General features: G+C 48.6%; 1 protein-coding gene across 6 annotated transcripts in view; it reads right to left on the bottom strand.

Annotated features, from left to right (window-relative positions):
- The window catches only part of ANO9 (anoctamin 9), a 60,343-nt gene extending 45,155 nt beyond the window's left edge, over window positions 1-15,188 (bottom strand). For all 6 annotated transcript variants that reach the window (XM_045014916.1, XM_045014917.1, XM_045014920.1 and 3 more), the window contains exons 1-2: window positions 14,979-15,188; window positions 2,418-2,486 (exon numbers count right to left, since the gene is read on the bottom strand). In XM_045014916.1, coding sequence (XP_044870851.1) covers window positions 2,418-2,486; window positions 14,979-14,984 — 75 coding nt within the window. In that variant the 5' untranslated portion in view covers window positions 14,985-15,188. The remainder of the gene's footprint in view (window positions 1-2,417; window positions 2,487-14,978) is intronic.
- Between the last annotated feature and the right edge of the window lie 937 nt (window positions 15,189-16,125).

Genomic DNA, 16,125 nt, shown 5'->3' with positions numbered 1-16,125 from the left:
CATTTAGACTAGATTTTCTGCAGTTCTAATTTCTTTGTCAAGTCCCTAACTTGTCTTCCTCTAAAACAGCCCTGAAAAATTTCTAGAGAAACTGTACTAGCACAACAAAATATCAGTTCTAGCCCTCATCCCTCAGTCTCTTCATTATCCACCAGAATTTTGTTCCTGAATCTTGTGTGGGGACTCCATGTTTCATATACACCATTACTGAAAATGAGATACTTGAGGACTTTTTAACATGAGAGGAAGGCATAACAGGAACCAATGTCTGGGGGTTATAACCAGGCAAATTCAAATAAAAAATAAAAGTACTTTTTCTTTTTTTTTAAAAAGAGGGTGATTAGCCATTGTTACAAACTACCAAGGGAAGCAATTGAGTCCCCATTTTTTGGAGTCTTCAAACAGAGAACGTCTTTCCGGAAGATGTGCTTTAGTCAAAGAAGTTATTGGGCTCAATACAGGGGTAACTTAAATTCTATATAACACAGGTCACAATAGGTCAGACTAGATGATCCAATGGCCCCTACTGACCTTAAAAGTCTATGAATATCAGCTATGCTGGGTCAATGTTACACACTTGAAATCCCTGCACCCAATCCTCTCTGGCTGCTGGAAGGGAGAAGGGACATTTATTCTTTGTTCCCAAGAGTCCCACAGCTACCATAAGAATGGGGATTTGCATCACTCATCCCCAGCCTACTGTAATGAGATGCATCTCTGCTACACTATCCCTGGAATGGGTCTGAACTATGAGGAATGGCTGAGGGAACTGGGATTGTTTAGCCTGCAGAAGAGAAGAATGAGGGGGGATTTGATAGCTGTTTTCAACTACCTGAAAGGGGGTTCCAAGGAGGATGGATCTAGACTGTTCTCAGTGGTAGAAGATGACAGAACAAGGAGTAATGGTCTCAAGTTGCAGAGGGGGAGGTTTAGGTTGGACATTAGGAAAAACTTTTTCACTAGTAGGGTGGTGAGGAACTGGAATGAGTTATCTAGGGAGGTGGTGGAATCTCCTTCCTTAGAGGTTTTTAAGGTCAGGCTTGACAAAGCCCTGGCTGGGATGATTTAGTTGGGTTCGGTCCTGCTTTGAGCAGGGGGTTGGACTAGATGACCTCTTCAGGTCCCTTCCAACCCTGAAATTCTATGATTCTATGAACTAGCCCTCCTGGTATGGAGGAGGTGGAGAATGGGCTCATGCACTAAAGAGCACAAAAGCAAGGTCTTTCTTTGTGTAGAGAACAAAGCCCAATGTACGTTTGATGGGAATGAGCACCCAAGCACCTTAGAGCAGTGGAGAAGGAACCCTGGATTGTCACTCCTAGGAGGAAACATCTAGTGGTGTCCCATGGTGAGGAACCCTGGAACTGCCTGACTACAGGCCATATCCTCAGCTGGTGTAAGTCAATGCAACTGTGTTGATTACAGTGGAACTGTGGTGACTTACATCAGCTGAAGCTCTGGCCTACCATCTGTAAAGCTATAAACCCAGAAGGTGACTCAGCTTCCAGGGGGAGCAGGGGGCAGTGCTGTCTAGGCTTCCAAGGGCAGGTGATCACACTAAAGTTGCACACCATCTGTCTGGAAATCATTTTAGGCGGTGCCTAACATCTGCACCTGCTGCTCCAAACAGGCTGATTATGTTTTGTGACACAAACAGTCAGGATCTTGGACTGTGATATCAGGATGGGATTTCTTCTGATTTCTTAAAAAAGGAGCTGGGGGAGGAACCATGACCTGGCCCGCCAAAGGGCAAGAGGGGAGGGGAAGCTTTTGTGAGTCTTTGTGCGGGCTATTTCCCCTGAGCTCACAGAGCCAACTCCCTAAGATCTAACAGAACTTTTCCAGGTTCTGTGACACAATCGCTCAGAGCACTAAGGGTGGAGTCATCCAGCTCAGTCAGTGATCCTGTGTAGTCAGGGACCTGCCCACCCCTAGTTAATCTCACCACGATGGTAAAGTTTTTCTTTTTCAACTTGTCCAAGAATTCCTTCCTCTTAGCAACCTTCTCGCGGTCAGACTCGTGTTTGTCACATACTGGGATGAAGTCCTGAGGCTAAATCAGCTGGCGGTGGCATTGCAAGGGATATCCTTACAGCTTCCTGTGTGTGTGCAGAGACTGGACTCTATCTCATCAGGCCAGTCTGGAGGGCCCCTAGGATGCCTTCCCAGTGGGAAAAGGGTGAGGGCTCGGGGCGGGGGGCTCCCATTGTTGCTGCGAGTACTGGTTACTCTGTCCACAAAGTCAGAGTGGGGAGCTCAGGATGGGGACTGTCTCCCAGTGGGCTGGAGAGGATGCCCTGGAGACTTTTGCAGCACTAGTTGAACAGGGAGGGAAAGGCAGTCAGACTGTGGTGTGCTCACACCATAGCTTGAATGTAAGGGCTGCTGCAGCACTGGACAGGAGGATCGTAACTCACCGGGACCAAGGGCTTCGTCTCTTCTGACTTCCGGGAGCAATTTTTTCTTAGCTCAATTTCATCCTGCAGCTAGAGGGAGAGAATGAAAAAGGAGAGGGCATGGAACATTCCATGGGATGGCATCATCTCACACACGTACCTAGTGTCCTAACCCACACTCTGGGAATGCAGGAAATAGGCCCATAATTAAGGTCTCCTGGGTCAGAACCTGCATCCTCCTGCTTTAAGTAATGGGTGGAAGTTCTTAAATGAGAAGTGGAACCAGTTCCAGTTGGGAAGAGCAGGTGCCCAGGATTTCACACCATATTATAGCTTAGAGAGGTCCCCCTTTTCTGTTAAGTACAGAAATAATAAGAACTCTTACCAAGGTACAGAGCCTTTCATCCCCAAGGACTTTGCTGACTACACAAAGATTTACCCCTAACTGCTTCTGGAAAGCAGCCACCACAGGAAGTGGAAGAGAGAAGCTGTTTAAGAGCACCCAGCAACACTACACACTAGGGTAGGACAGAAAATGGAAACCAAATCATGCATCCAAACTGCAGCTCCAGAGAAAATTCTAGCTGGGAAGTATTTCAGAGATATGGCAGGAAGTATAAACAAGGTGGCAGGAAGCCCCATCTGAGAGACATGTGATTGAACTGCAGGAAAAAAGGATCAGGAGGAGAGACCGAGGAGCTGATTGATTGCACTGAGGTGCTATCTGAACACATGGGATCCAATTAAACTACATAGGAAGGAAGCAGAGAGGGAGGGAAAAGATCTGTTTACATTTTTCTGGCTTTGTTTCTGGTTACTTGTTGGCTGACCTGGAGAAGAGAAAGCAGGGATAAGGGATGCAGATTGTTTAAGCAGGCAGAAGTGGCTTAAGGTTCACCTTTGCGCATGCATTTTCAAATGATTAGTCACGCTGCTTAAAGTTCACTTCTCCTCCGAAACTGTTTGTGTAAGAAAGGTCAGCAGATCTGCTTTCTCTGTATATTTCATTCGTACCTGCTGGCTTTAGTTATGACTGCTTCTTCCTTCAGTTAGCCCTGCACAGCTGGCAAAGCTAAGAGAGAGGAGTGAGCTGGATTCTCTTCCTGCTTGTGTATCATCAAGAGAATTGCTTGCCACTTTCCTCGTGTGCAAGAAAAACCCTTGGAAGCAAGAGGGCTGGACAGGTGTTGCTGGGGGCAGAATCTGAAGACAATCAGGTTGTACAGGTGTGATTGAGAATATAATTGACCTTAAAGGCTGGTTTTAATTGGCCTGCAGTATATGTGGTAGTTGGAAGATAGGGGCTTCTGAATACTAATTCTCTGTCACTGACCATCATCTGGCCTTGAGGAAGTCACTGCACATTTCCATCTCAGCTGGGGTGACAGTAATATTTTCCCACATCACTGGAGTGTTCTGAGGATGAGTTAGTGGTTGCACTGAGCTTTTGAAGTGCAAAGCACTGCACAGAGGTTAAGTATTCTCGTATACTATAATGCCATGGGGGTGGAGAGGGTTAGTTTCAGGGCAAGGTGACTAGTGCTAGAGACTGAGTCACTCACACTGTGCTCTGTCCTGTAGACTTTACATTTGTAACCTTCCTTAAGGACTGCAAGTGTACAGCATCTCTAGGGAAAATATAACCAGCTCCAATGACTCCTAGTCAATAGTGTGATGATTAGCATATGCTGTTCATAAGCCTCAAGTAGCTCTTGCTTCCTGTGGCCTGAGATATTTGTGAGTCTACATAGCAGGGAAAGAGAAAACCATGATGGATCATTATCAAACCCTTTAATAACCATGAAAAGGCCAGCAGGGGTCCAGAGATGCAGCCCCTCCCAGGGCAACCTGGGAAAATCAGGAAAGGAACCTCCAGCTCCTTGGCTGGTGTAAATCAGCAGAGTTCTGTTAACTTCAACTGAACTGTGCCAATTTATGCCAGCTGAGGATCTGGCCCCAGATGTCGTCTAACAGCATGTGGCTCCCTGCACCAGTCAGTGTCCTGTAGTGCGCCACGTTTGTTTTCCAGCACGGCCTCAGCCTGGTCATTGTGACAGTGTTTCGAGCTGGGCAGACAGCTTAGATGTGGGGGTGGAAACAAAGAGGCCAGCCGGAAACTTGGCTGCAATGTGTGTTTGAGTGGTGCTGCTCTTAAGGAAGAAGAAGAGTGCGTAGCCAGAGAATGGCATTTGTTTTCAGTCACAGCGGGAAGGTCATTGTAAATCTTTGTGCTTCACTCAGTTCTTTCATAATCTGTGGCTCACATGGCTCCTTTCTGATAAGGGGACAGGGCCAACCTTGGAGAAAATCTGTGATCACTTGTTCTGAAGAGGCGGGGCAAAATTGTCCTCTCAGATTTGCTGGGTTTCTGCCTGCTGAGCTCCTGACATGCACATCTACCGCTGGCTGCAGTATGGGGAGAGAGGAAATTCTAAGTGGACCTCTCAGTGATATGTGCAGCCTGGGTCAAAACCCATGAAAGTTAATGGAAAGAGTCTCATTGCCTCCAATGGGCGTTGGATCAGGCCCATACAGAGAGCAGCACGCCCAGGCTGAGCAGGGGCGGCTCCAGACCCCAGCACGCCAAGCGCGTGCTTGGGGCGGCATGTTGCGTGGGGCGCTCTGCCGGTCGCCGGGACGGCGGCAGGCGGCTCCGGTGGACCTCCCGCAGGCGTTCCTGCGGAGGGTCCACTAGTCCCGCGGCTCTGGTGGAGCATCCGCAGGCATGCCTGCGGGAGGTCGACCAGAGCTGTGGGACCAGCGGACCCTGCACAGGCACGTCTGTGGGAGGTCCACCGGAGCCGCAGGACCGGTGACCGGCAGAGTGCCCCCCGCGGTGTGCCACCGTGCTTGGGGCAGCGAAATGGCTAGAGCAGCGCCTGAGGCTGAGTACTGCCACACAGACTTGAGAGGAGAAGTTTGCCCTCCATATACCAGATTTATCTGCCATCTGGTTATTTAAGCAAATCTTATGGCGTTTGGGAACTTGAAAATAGGAGTGGTGGTAAGAATCGAGGCCATATTCTCAGGCACTGTAAATAGGCAAAGCTTCATGGATCTGTGCTTATTTACAGCAGGATATGACTGGGATTGGTCTGCCTTCAAGATGCAGGACTAAAGAAGTGATTTGACCCATTGTCTGTGATGTGCAGAAGGAAATCTGCAAGCAAACTCCTGAGCACAGTGGCAGTTAATGCGCTCTTCTCACTGATGAGTTCACAGCCCTGAGCAGCAAGAGAGTCTTTGATGTTTATTTTAAATTGTGAAAGTGACAAACAGGGGTAGCTGCACTATCCAGAGATTGAGCAGAACAGGCAGATTGCCTACCATGCTTCAGTGTCCATGTGAGTATCTCCACAGTCTGAAAGACACTGTGAAGTATTGACAAGTGACAGCACTAACATTATGCTTGGCAGAAAAACAGGTATTTGCTCCTCTGCAGAATGATTCACGCATACTTGGGTGTCACCATTCAAAGCCCCAATTAGGGATAGCAGGGGATGAATCCATTCAAAGGTAAATTAAATCCATCACCTTCATGCCTTCAAAGACCAAGTGCATGCGATTTATACTCAATGTCCTCGAAAGCAGTGTCACTTCTGCTCCTCTTCTATTTCCTGCACACTTCCAGATCAGCCTAGACTGGCTGCATGTTCAGTACATAATGCATGGCCAGTTTCTTACAGCTCTGTGGTATAGGGGTTCTTTACTGCACACATACCACCTCTGCAGCAAACCATAGCTTGTTTGATAGGGGTATGGCCAAAGGGATCTTAAAAAACTAGCAAGGGGCTCAAATGACAAAATTGCAATCTGCATTTCAAATGCTCCAAGGTTCAGCAGGGTTTAGATCTAGGGCAGGGGTAGGCAACCTATGGCACATGTGCCAAAGGCAGCACAAGAGCTGATTTTCAGTGGCATTCACACTGCCCGGATCCTGGCCACCGGTCCGGGGGCCTCTGCATTTTAATTTAAGTTTAAATGAAACTTCTTAAACATTTTAAAACCTTATTTACTTTACATACAACAACAGTTTAGTTATATATTATAGACTTATAGAAAGAGACCTTCTAAAAATGTTAAAATGTATTACTGGCATGCAAAACCTTAAATTAAAGTGAATAAATGAAGACTCGGAACAGCACTTCTAAAAGGTTGCCAACCCCTGATCTAGGGTTTTGGGTTCAGTGTGTATAAAGACAGGAGCCACTTGTGAAATTCAGGTCTGGATTCAGAACCTCCCCCAGAAAGTTCAGGACTTAGGTCTGAACCAAAATCCCATCTCAGAGGCCCTACTCTCTTTCCAATGGGCCTTACAGTTATGGTTGACACTGCAGGTCTAAATCTGCTCTCACTTGCACCACTGCAATCCCATTGGCCTCCATGTGATCACACCAATGTAAAGGAGAAGAATTTACCCCTTCCATGAACTACTGATACTTTCAGAAATGCTTCCACAAAAATCTGGGCACCAAATCCAGATGTGGCGTGAGCAAGTGCAACTCCACTGACATCTGTGGAGCAGCCCCTGGCTTCTGCTTCCATCTCTTGTTTATGCTGAGTTGCTCATTTGTCACAACATGAGGTTTGTTGAGGCAATGAAAGAGCAGCCAGAAACAAAGGCTTGAAGGGCTGAGGGAGCCATTCGGAATGGAAGTGCTGGTCCAATAGCAATGACTGCAGACTCAGCAGTGGAGAGCATCAGTCATAGACAGTTGCTTGCCATCACTGTCCGCAGTCATTAAACTGGGATGGCATGTGACACATCCAGCAAATTAACGAGGCTCAAATTCAGGAGCTTCTGCTGGACTAATTACCGATCTGTATATGTGCTCTCACAATGAATACTGGCCAGCAGATCTGCCTCCTGCATATTGGTGGCTCTCATTCAGGATCCGTGTGCAAACAACTCAAGTTGCCAATGAATGACCTGGGATGCGTGACCTGGGATTACAGAACCATTTAAAACTGAAACTGCACTGCTCAGATGAATGTGAGGGAGGTTTCAGCAATACAAGCATTGGGGTTCCTCCCTTATTCAACATGAAACTTTCAGTTCCTTCCTTGTTAATGTTCTCTAACTTCCTGGTCCTCCACTGTTGCGTCTCGGTGCCTCTCAAGCGGGCATGAACAAAGCTCTTCAGTCAGCATGATTGGCAGCTAAGTCATTTATTTCTCTCCAGCATATTTCATTTATACAATTAATGCAGGCAATCAAGCAATTGCTAATTGGTTAATAAGGTGCAGACAGGCACAGCTGTAACTTCATTGGCTATTTAACATCCTGGCCAACCCTTTAATTTATTATCCTGTTATTGTCTCCCAGCAGATAAGAACGAGCCTCATCCTTGAGACTTGCATGTCAGTTTCCCACACTCTTATGCAAAACAATCCGACACTTCCCCCCTCTTCTCATAATAAAAAAGGGAAGGCACAGCAAAACATTCCCAGTTCATAGCATCACATTACTACAATCTATTAAACAGCAAAACTAAGAGCAAATCTAAACACCAGCTGCCTAACTAAACCATAACAATATCTTCCGCAGTGCCCTATTTTTACCTATACATCCCTCCTCCAGGTAACGCAAGTGGCCCAAGGGGCCAGGAGGGTTCTGCCAATATGCAAACACCCACAAAGCAGATTTCCAATAAGGGCTTCCACTGCAGCAACATGGGGCAAGCAAACAGAAGGCCATTGTATTTATGGCACTCTGCGCCAAAATCAGCCAAGGCCGGACCCACTTCGCCGGAATCCACCTGGCTTACTGTCTTCCCATTTCCCATGCACCGTATCTGATCCAGTTAGGCCACCTGGCCTTTGCCTCGCTCTGGCAGTTCCCTACTTTCTCATAACAACATTATCTCATCCCTCTGTTCTCGTAATCACGCAGCTGTAATTTTCCACCAAGGCAGCATAGGGAAATTCTCCCCTCTATTCCAAAAACACATAAAAAAATAACAATAACCAATTAAACAAAACAAAACTAAAAGCCAAATAATGCTTCCTCAATATATAAGGCTTATCCATAACCATGCAATTCATAACATACAACAACAACATCAAACAAAACAAACATAAATACACAAAATCAAACACATAAATGGTATAAATTCTGCAGGGTTCCCCCAATCTCTATTGCACACCAAATCGTGACAAATTTCTATTACCAATCCATCCCCCATGTGTCAGGTGATCAAACTGACACTGGGGGGGGGGGGGGTCTTAGCAGAAAAAACACAACATAAACCACATAAACATTTTAACAAAATCACAATTCTTTCTGGCCAGAAACACATATCACAAACAAACATAAAACATGAAACATAAATTTAAACTCTATAAATAATTACATGGTACATTAAATGCTATGCAGCTAACACCAATTTTCTTTAATATCTAAAAAACAAAAACAAAACTATCCCTACTGGGCAATTAATCATTACTTAAAATATACCAAAACCCTATATAGCTAGCAGGCAAAACAAACAAAAAAAATTACTTCATCAAATAAATCATTTACATTAATACAATTGCTTCCTAGCTTACTCCTAAAATTCAAAGCTAATCACAGCTTAAAATTTCTTACTATTAGCTTCTAATTTTAAACACTAAAAAAAAAAAAAAATCACCACCACTTATATGCCCTTAGCCTAATACAATTACAATTACATAGCACAATATACAATCTTCAACTAATGCAACAAAATATTCATGGCCAAACAATTGCAAACTAATTTCTTGCCTAAATTTATTTACAAACATTTCAAAACACCAAAAACTTTTCTCTAAGCATTTTTACAAAATTCAACCTTTATTCCCTCTGGCAACCATAGAGTTAAACTTTTAGTCTCGCTACGCCCTCAAGAGTTTTTCAGCCAGCTTTCCAAGCCTTATCTGTTGCCTGTCCGCTTGGGCCCGATCCTGTTTTCCCTTCAAGTTCTCTATCTATTGCGTGCCTGCCTGGGCCCGATCCATATTTCCTCTCCAAATACGCTGTCTATTATAATATAGGCCACATCTAATATCAAGCAATCTACAACGGCCAATAATCAGCACATAACACAAAATTAACAAAAAGTCTAAACAGACTAACAAAAACACTTTACATAAAAATTCTTAGGGTCACATAAATTCAAAGCCATTCTCCCAAATTACCTAAATTTATGCCTAAACAATCCACAATTCCCCCCTTGAGAATACTCAACAAACCTTTTGGCTGAGTTTTCTCAAACTTGAAAAACAACAAACAATTAAACTCTAAAAAGCTGGGGCAATAATTTCACATTCATCCTCCCCATGAACCCGGCAGGGTTCGATATGTAAAAGCCCTCACCCCCCAACTCAACCGGTTTACATGCTGGGGAGGGGCACTGCAAATATTTACACTTTTACTTAAACAGTATCTAAATATATTTTTACAACTCCAAATCAGATGGTACTCCTAATATATTTGTAAGGGCAGTGGGCTATCCTGGTGCTCAAAATCACTCCGAATGGCCAGCAGCTGGCCATTCAAAAATTCAAACATACTAGCTCCCATGGCAATGCTTTCTCAGCCTCAATAAAATAAAAACATATCATTTACAATCCAATTAGGGTGGGCTATACATACTGAAGGATTTATCCAAAACACAGGGCGCAGCCTGTAGAATAAATCCCAAAATCCAATTAATATCACATTTCTCAGCAGGAGTCCCAAATTTCTTCCTGCCAGTGTGTAATTCTGTGTTTCTTCACCAGGGTCAGTTCTCAATGTCTTTTTAATCAGGAATTTCTGGACTTTGGTTGGGCTGCCAAGGGACACCTTGTCCCTTTTTCATGCTGTCCAAAAACACAATAGGACTAAAAAATTACATAGGCCAATCATCAGTAAAAAAATTCTCCTGATATAAAGGGGTCTTTTGCAATAAAAATCATGGGTCCAAGCAGTCAGTCCTTTTTGTAGCATTTCTTTACCCATAAGAAAAGAAATCTGACACATTCCGGTAATGCCAGGCCGAGTTTTACAGCTATTCCAGCGGCCTGAGCACAGTCAAGCCCCCCCCTTTCTCTTGGCCGTTCGCCAAGTCTTAGTTGCAAGCAATGTCCTTGGCTGGGCCAAAAAAAAGGAATGAGCTTTCTTGCCTTGTTAACTCATGCTGTTCCTTTTCCTTCCCTGCTTGGCTTCTTTTAATCTGTAAATCCTGTGTCAGCTATCGCTGCTCATACCGGAGAAGCATAATGATTTTCCCAGCACTGTCCCAGGCTCAAACCAGCCAGTGTAGGACGCCTTCTCCGGGCTTCTGTAGGTCCGAACGACCTCCGGGGCCCCGGCACAAGCCTCTGCCTGCGCCGTGCACTCCAACGTCTTCCCGTCCAGGGCTCGCTTCCAGCGGAGCACCTCCTCGTCCTGTGCCCGAAGGCCGGTCAGGAGGAGCCTCCACAACTCCCCCTCTCTTCTTAATAAGTGAATCAGTGCAGCAGGGAAGATCTTTTCCCTTTGTCGGTTCATAATGTGCAAATAAAACTTCTATGTTATCTTTTCTTCAGCTGATACAGCGGTACTCATATCTGAGCTTGGGTGCGCCTCTCTTTTCGGACGCTCGCCCCTGAGCTCAGGCGCGCGTCTCTGTTGGACGCCCGGGGGCGTCTCCGGCACTCTCCCCTGCGGCTCCCAGCCGCTCACCGCGTCTCTGTTGGACGCCCGGGGGCTTCTGTGTTATCTTTTCTTCCGCTGATGCAGCGGTTCCCATATTAGCCGCTCACCTCTGAGCTCAGATGCGCCTCTCCTTTGGACGCCCGGGGGCCGGCCCTTCTCCAGCACTCCCCGCCGCGGCTCTTCCGCCTGGAACAGGCCACCGAGACTAGGCCACCGACACTTTCAGCATTCGATACGAATCACGTCGGATAGGCACTCCCCGCCTCTGGGCTCAGGCTCCTGGCCGTTCGCCTCTGGGCTCAGGCTCCCGACACTATCATGATTCAATACGAATCACGTCGGGGTCACCATTTGTTGCGTCTCGGTGCCTCTCAAGCGGGCATGAACAAAGCTCTTCAGTCAGCATGATTGGCAGCTAAGTCATTTATTTCTCTCCAGCATATTTCATTTATACAATTAATGCAGGCAATCAAGCAATTGCTAATTGGTTAATAAGGTGCAGACAGGCACAGCTGTAACTTCATTGGCTATTTAACATCCTGGCCAACCCTTTAATTTATTATCCTGTTATTGTCTCCCAGCAGATAAGAACGAGCCTCATCCTTGAGACTTGCAGGTCAGTTTCCCACACTCTTATGCAAAACAATCCGACACTCCACTCAGTGATTGGAACTGGAATCTTACGACACACTTGCTTGCATAAGCAGCACTCAGTCCGAAGACTGCTCCAGCTTGCACTGGCTGCCAGTGGCCATTGGGAATGCCAGGGCATGCAGCCTAGCGACGTGCCTCTTTACTCAGCCACAACCCCTGCACCAGACAAGAGAGAAGGGGGGCATAGGAGCACAGTGTCTTCACACCATCTGAGGGTGCCCTGATGCATCTGGTCTGCTGCCTCTCTAAGGCTCACCCTCTCTGGTTCCCTCTCAGCCTTATCTCTGTGAGACATATTCTGCTAAGATACCCCACTGTGCGGACCAACGTTTCACCTGCATCAGTGGCTGCACAGATGAGGAGCTGGTCGCTACAGGTGTGCTGGCCACCATGTGTCTAGATATGCTCTGAGCAGGGTTAGATAATAGAAAACAGCTGTGGCCTGTCTACAGTGGTGCTCTACATTTCTGCCACTGGTGCAGCTCTAGCAGGGACAGGAATGGTGAGCAATGTTAAGTGGAAAAGGCTAGTGTAGCCGCCCCTCTGTCTCACTTCCTTTGCTCAGGCTTCCCTCTCTGATTCTCTCTTGCCAGGGGCGGCTCTAGGTATTTTGCCGCCCCAAGCACAGCAGGCAGGCTGCCTTCGGCGGCATGCCTGTGGGAGGTTCCTGGTCCCACAGATTTGGCGGTACGCCTGCGGGAGGTCCGCCGAAGCTGCGGGACCAGTGGACCCTCTGCAGGCATGCTGCCGAAGGCAACCTGCCTGCCGCCCTCATGGCAACCGGCAGAGCGCCCCCTGTGGCTTGCCGCCCCAGGCATGTGCTTCGTGTGCTGGTGCCTGGAGCCGCCCCTGCCTCTTGCCCCACCCTCCTTCTGGCTGCCTTTCTTCCACTGGCCCTCTCCTGAGCTGCCTGAAGGCTATTTCAGTGGGACAGCCTAATCTATCCCCGCAGCCCTGGTTCCTGATCAGCTGCTGTGCATCTGCTTTTCCAGAGTCGCACCTGAATTGTGGCATCCCATGGCTCAGAGAACAGTTTTACATTAACAGAACAACACCAGAGAACGTCTCCAGGTCATTTACACTCCCAGTTAGCTCAGACCCATGTTTCTGAGGCCTAACAAACAGCTTAGAGTGGGAAATGCCCCAGGCATCAGTTTCCTGCTAAAGTTAGTCAGTCTAGAAATAATCAATAAATAGCAAATAAAATACTATGTGCCCTATTGGGCTAACTCCAGCCTCATTGCCAACCGGAACAGATGGGCTGGGAATGGCCAGATATGGATATGGGAGGAATGCTTGCCCTAGGGGGCAGAGCTGTTCCAGAGAGGGACCCAGGATTTGGCCCTATGTGCAGTCGAGGACGTAGGATTAGGGTGGCTGTGGCAATCATAACTCTGAATTGGCTAAGATCTGTGTAAAACGTCAGCCCTAATTCTTCCCTTTAACAGAAGCTATCGTGTCTCTTCCCTGCCCCATATTTAGGGCCCTAACAAATTCACAGCCATGAAAAAACGTGTCACACACTGTGAAATCTGGTCTCCTCCCGTGAAATCTGGCCTTTTGTGTGCTTTTACCATACACTATACAGATTTCACAGGGGAGACCAGCGTTTCTCAAACTGGGGGTCTTGACCCAAAAGGGAGCTGCAGGGGGGTTGCAAGATTATTTTAGGGGGGGCACAGTATTGCCACCTTTACTTCTGCGCTGCCTTCAGAGCTGGGCAGCTGGAGGGCAGTGGCTGTTGGCCGGGTACGCAGCTCTGAAGGCAGCGCCCCATCAAGAGCAGCGCAAAAGCAAGGGTGGCAATACCATACCTCGCCATCTTTACTTCTGCGCTGCTGCTGGTGGCACCTCTGCCTTCAGAGCTGGGCTCCCGGCCAGCAGCCACCGCTCTCCGACTGCCCAGCTCTGAAGGCAGCGCCTCTGACTGCAGCCGCACGGAAGTGAGGGTAACAGTACTGCAAAAAAAAAAAAACGATACTCCTTTTTGGGTCAGGACCCCTACAATTACAACACTGGGATATTCCAGATTTAAATAGCTGGAATCATGAAATCCCATGACTGTGAAATTGACCAAAATTAACCCTGAATTTGGTAAAGCTCTACCCAGATTGGAAGAGCAGCTGATCAGCTCCAGGACCTGAGAGAAGGTGAGGAAATATGTAATCCCCCTACCTCACTGTTAGGTTTAACCTGCACAAGCCCCATTCGCAGAATCCTGAAATATTCTCCTCCAAGGCTGAACTCTCACACATGGGCTAGCAGGCATCCCCCTTTCACATATACCACATCTCCATTATCTCTAGTACATCTACCACGGGCCTTCAGAGGATGCTCAGCAGGCCCCATCACCTTGCTATAGGCCACAGAGCTCCTGTGTGTAGGCCCATGGGACTGCTCACACTACACTGATAAGGGCTATTCACGTGAGTGAAGTCTGTAGGATTATTAGGTCCCATTTATTTTTTTTCCTTTACATTCAGGATGGTTTACGGCTGTTTTGGTACCCGAATGTCACAATGAGAATTAATGTCTCTGATCTTTAAGAATCATTTGCAACCAACAGCTTATCACCACACCACCTCCACTCAGCCTCAAGAAATTCCAAACTCTGAGGAAACTTCAGTTGAATTGACACATAATCCATTTGTATATTTCCCATTCATTCCAGTCTTCTTGGGAGATTCCAAGAGTTGTTTTGGACTAAGGAAAATGCCTGATCTTTCTTTCTTTTTCTTTCTACAGAAACAAAACATCTAACTCCTCCTTTTAGCTAAGTGGGCCTTTCCCCCTCACCTTAGTGTGTTTCAGCAGGTTCATAAAAGCTCAAAGGCCAGATCCTCCGCTGATGTAAATGGGCGACTCTCCACAGAACTCAGCAGAGCCCTGCACTGAAGATCTGAACCCAAGTTTCAATAAAATGTATTTCTCTAGAGGCCAATGCTTGCTTCCCATCCCGCCTTTCTTTCTTTGATTCCCCCTCCCCCCAGCAAACCGAAGTCCACATCATTTGAACGTAAGCGGAGTCTGTAAGCAAAACTGCTCGGCAGTCGGCACCGTTGGGGAGCTAGATCTCCCAACAGCTCTGGGCAGATGCCCTGGGAAACCGTGAAACTGCCATGCCGCGGAGTGCCGGAAAGGGGAACTCCGTTTGCGGGCTGCGTTCCCAGAGCGGATCGCGTTGCTCCGGGGACGGGCGGGGGGGGAGGGTCTGAAGCTGGATTGAGAATCGGATCGGACTTTGCAAGATCCAGAGACTTTGAACAACAGGCGCCGAGCGGTCTTACCTCCATCGTGGAGAGCCCGGAGCAGAACCAGTCTGCCCTCTCCCGAGATCGGGGCCGGGGCTGTGCGGATCCCGAGGCAGATCGCGGAGCTCGGGCTGCGGGAGGGAACAGCGGGCTGTGCTCGGTTTCCCTTTCTCTTTCTCTTTCTCGGCGGTTTCCCAGGGGCTTCGCTCCGCAGCGGCGCCAGGCTCTCCCTCCTTCCGGGCGGGGACGCAGCCTCCCGCGGCGCGGCGTGAGGCAGGAAGGGAGCTGTCCTCTGCCGCGCCTGCCGGGGGCGTGAGGATGGGGAGTGGCAAGGCCCTGCCGCCGCTGGCCAGCCGCGTGTGGCTGCCCTAGGGAGCGGGTGCTCACGGTCCCACCCATCACTTCCGGGGGGGGGGAGCTTCGGGTCTTGTGGAGGGGGGGGCTGATTTTCCTGGGTGCTGAGCACCCAGCGCCCCCCACCCCGACTTCAGCAGCAGCAGGCAGGGCTCAGCCCTTGGGAGAACCTGACTCCAGGCGTCAAGCCCTAGCCCAGCTGAGGTCAAGGAGCGTTTTGCCATTGATTTCCATGGGGCCAGGATTTCCCCCATGCCTCTCAAGTTGGGCACCCAGTCAGTGGCCAGGCTTGCTGAAGGTTGGCCCCGCTGTCATGAAAGGTTGGCACTGGCCAGAGGAGCGCGGCCCTCATCCAGGGGCGGCTCCCGTTCCCAGCATGCCAAGCGCGTGCTTGGGGTGGCATGCCGCGGGGGGGCGCTCTGCCAGTCGCCAGGAGGGCGGCAGGCAGGCAGCCAGCCTTTGGCGGCATGTCTGCGGAGGGTCCGCTGGTCCCGCGGCTCCGGTGGAGGTCCTACAGGAGGTCCACCGAAGCCGCGGGACCAGCAGACCCTCCGCAGGCACACCTGCGGGAGGTCCACTGGAGCCACGGGACTGGCGACCGGCAGAGCGCCCCCCGCGGCATGCTGCCGTGCTTGGGGCGGCGAAATGTCTAGAGCTGCCCCTGCCCTCATCCCCTCCATTCCAGCTTGTCCCGTTTTGTTCCTCTTGGATTGGATTAGTAGCTACCATTCTGCCCTAAGCCTCCTAGGCCCCAGCCCTTGGCTTCCTCCTTTCCTCTGTCGCCCGCCCTGTGCTCTTCCCCTGCTTCCTTCTTTCCCTAGGCCTTGCT

This window comes from Mauremys mutica, chromosome 4 (genome assembly GCF_020497125.1).
Source record: "Mauremys mutica isolate MM-2020 ecotype Southern chromosome 4, ASM2049712v1, whole genome shotgun sequence".
Classification (NCBI taxonomy): Eukaryota; Metazoa; Chordata; order Testudines; family Geoemydidae; genus Mauremys; species Mauremys mutica.
The sequence above is the reverse complement of the archived record's forward strand: the minus strand, read 5'-3'. Positions and strand labels throughout refer to the sequence as shown.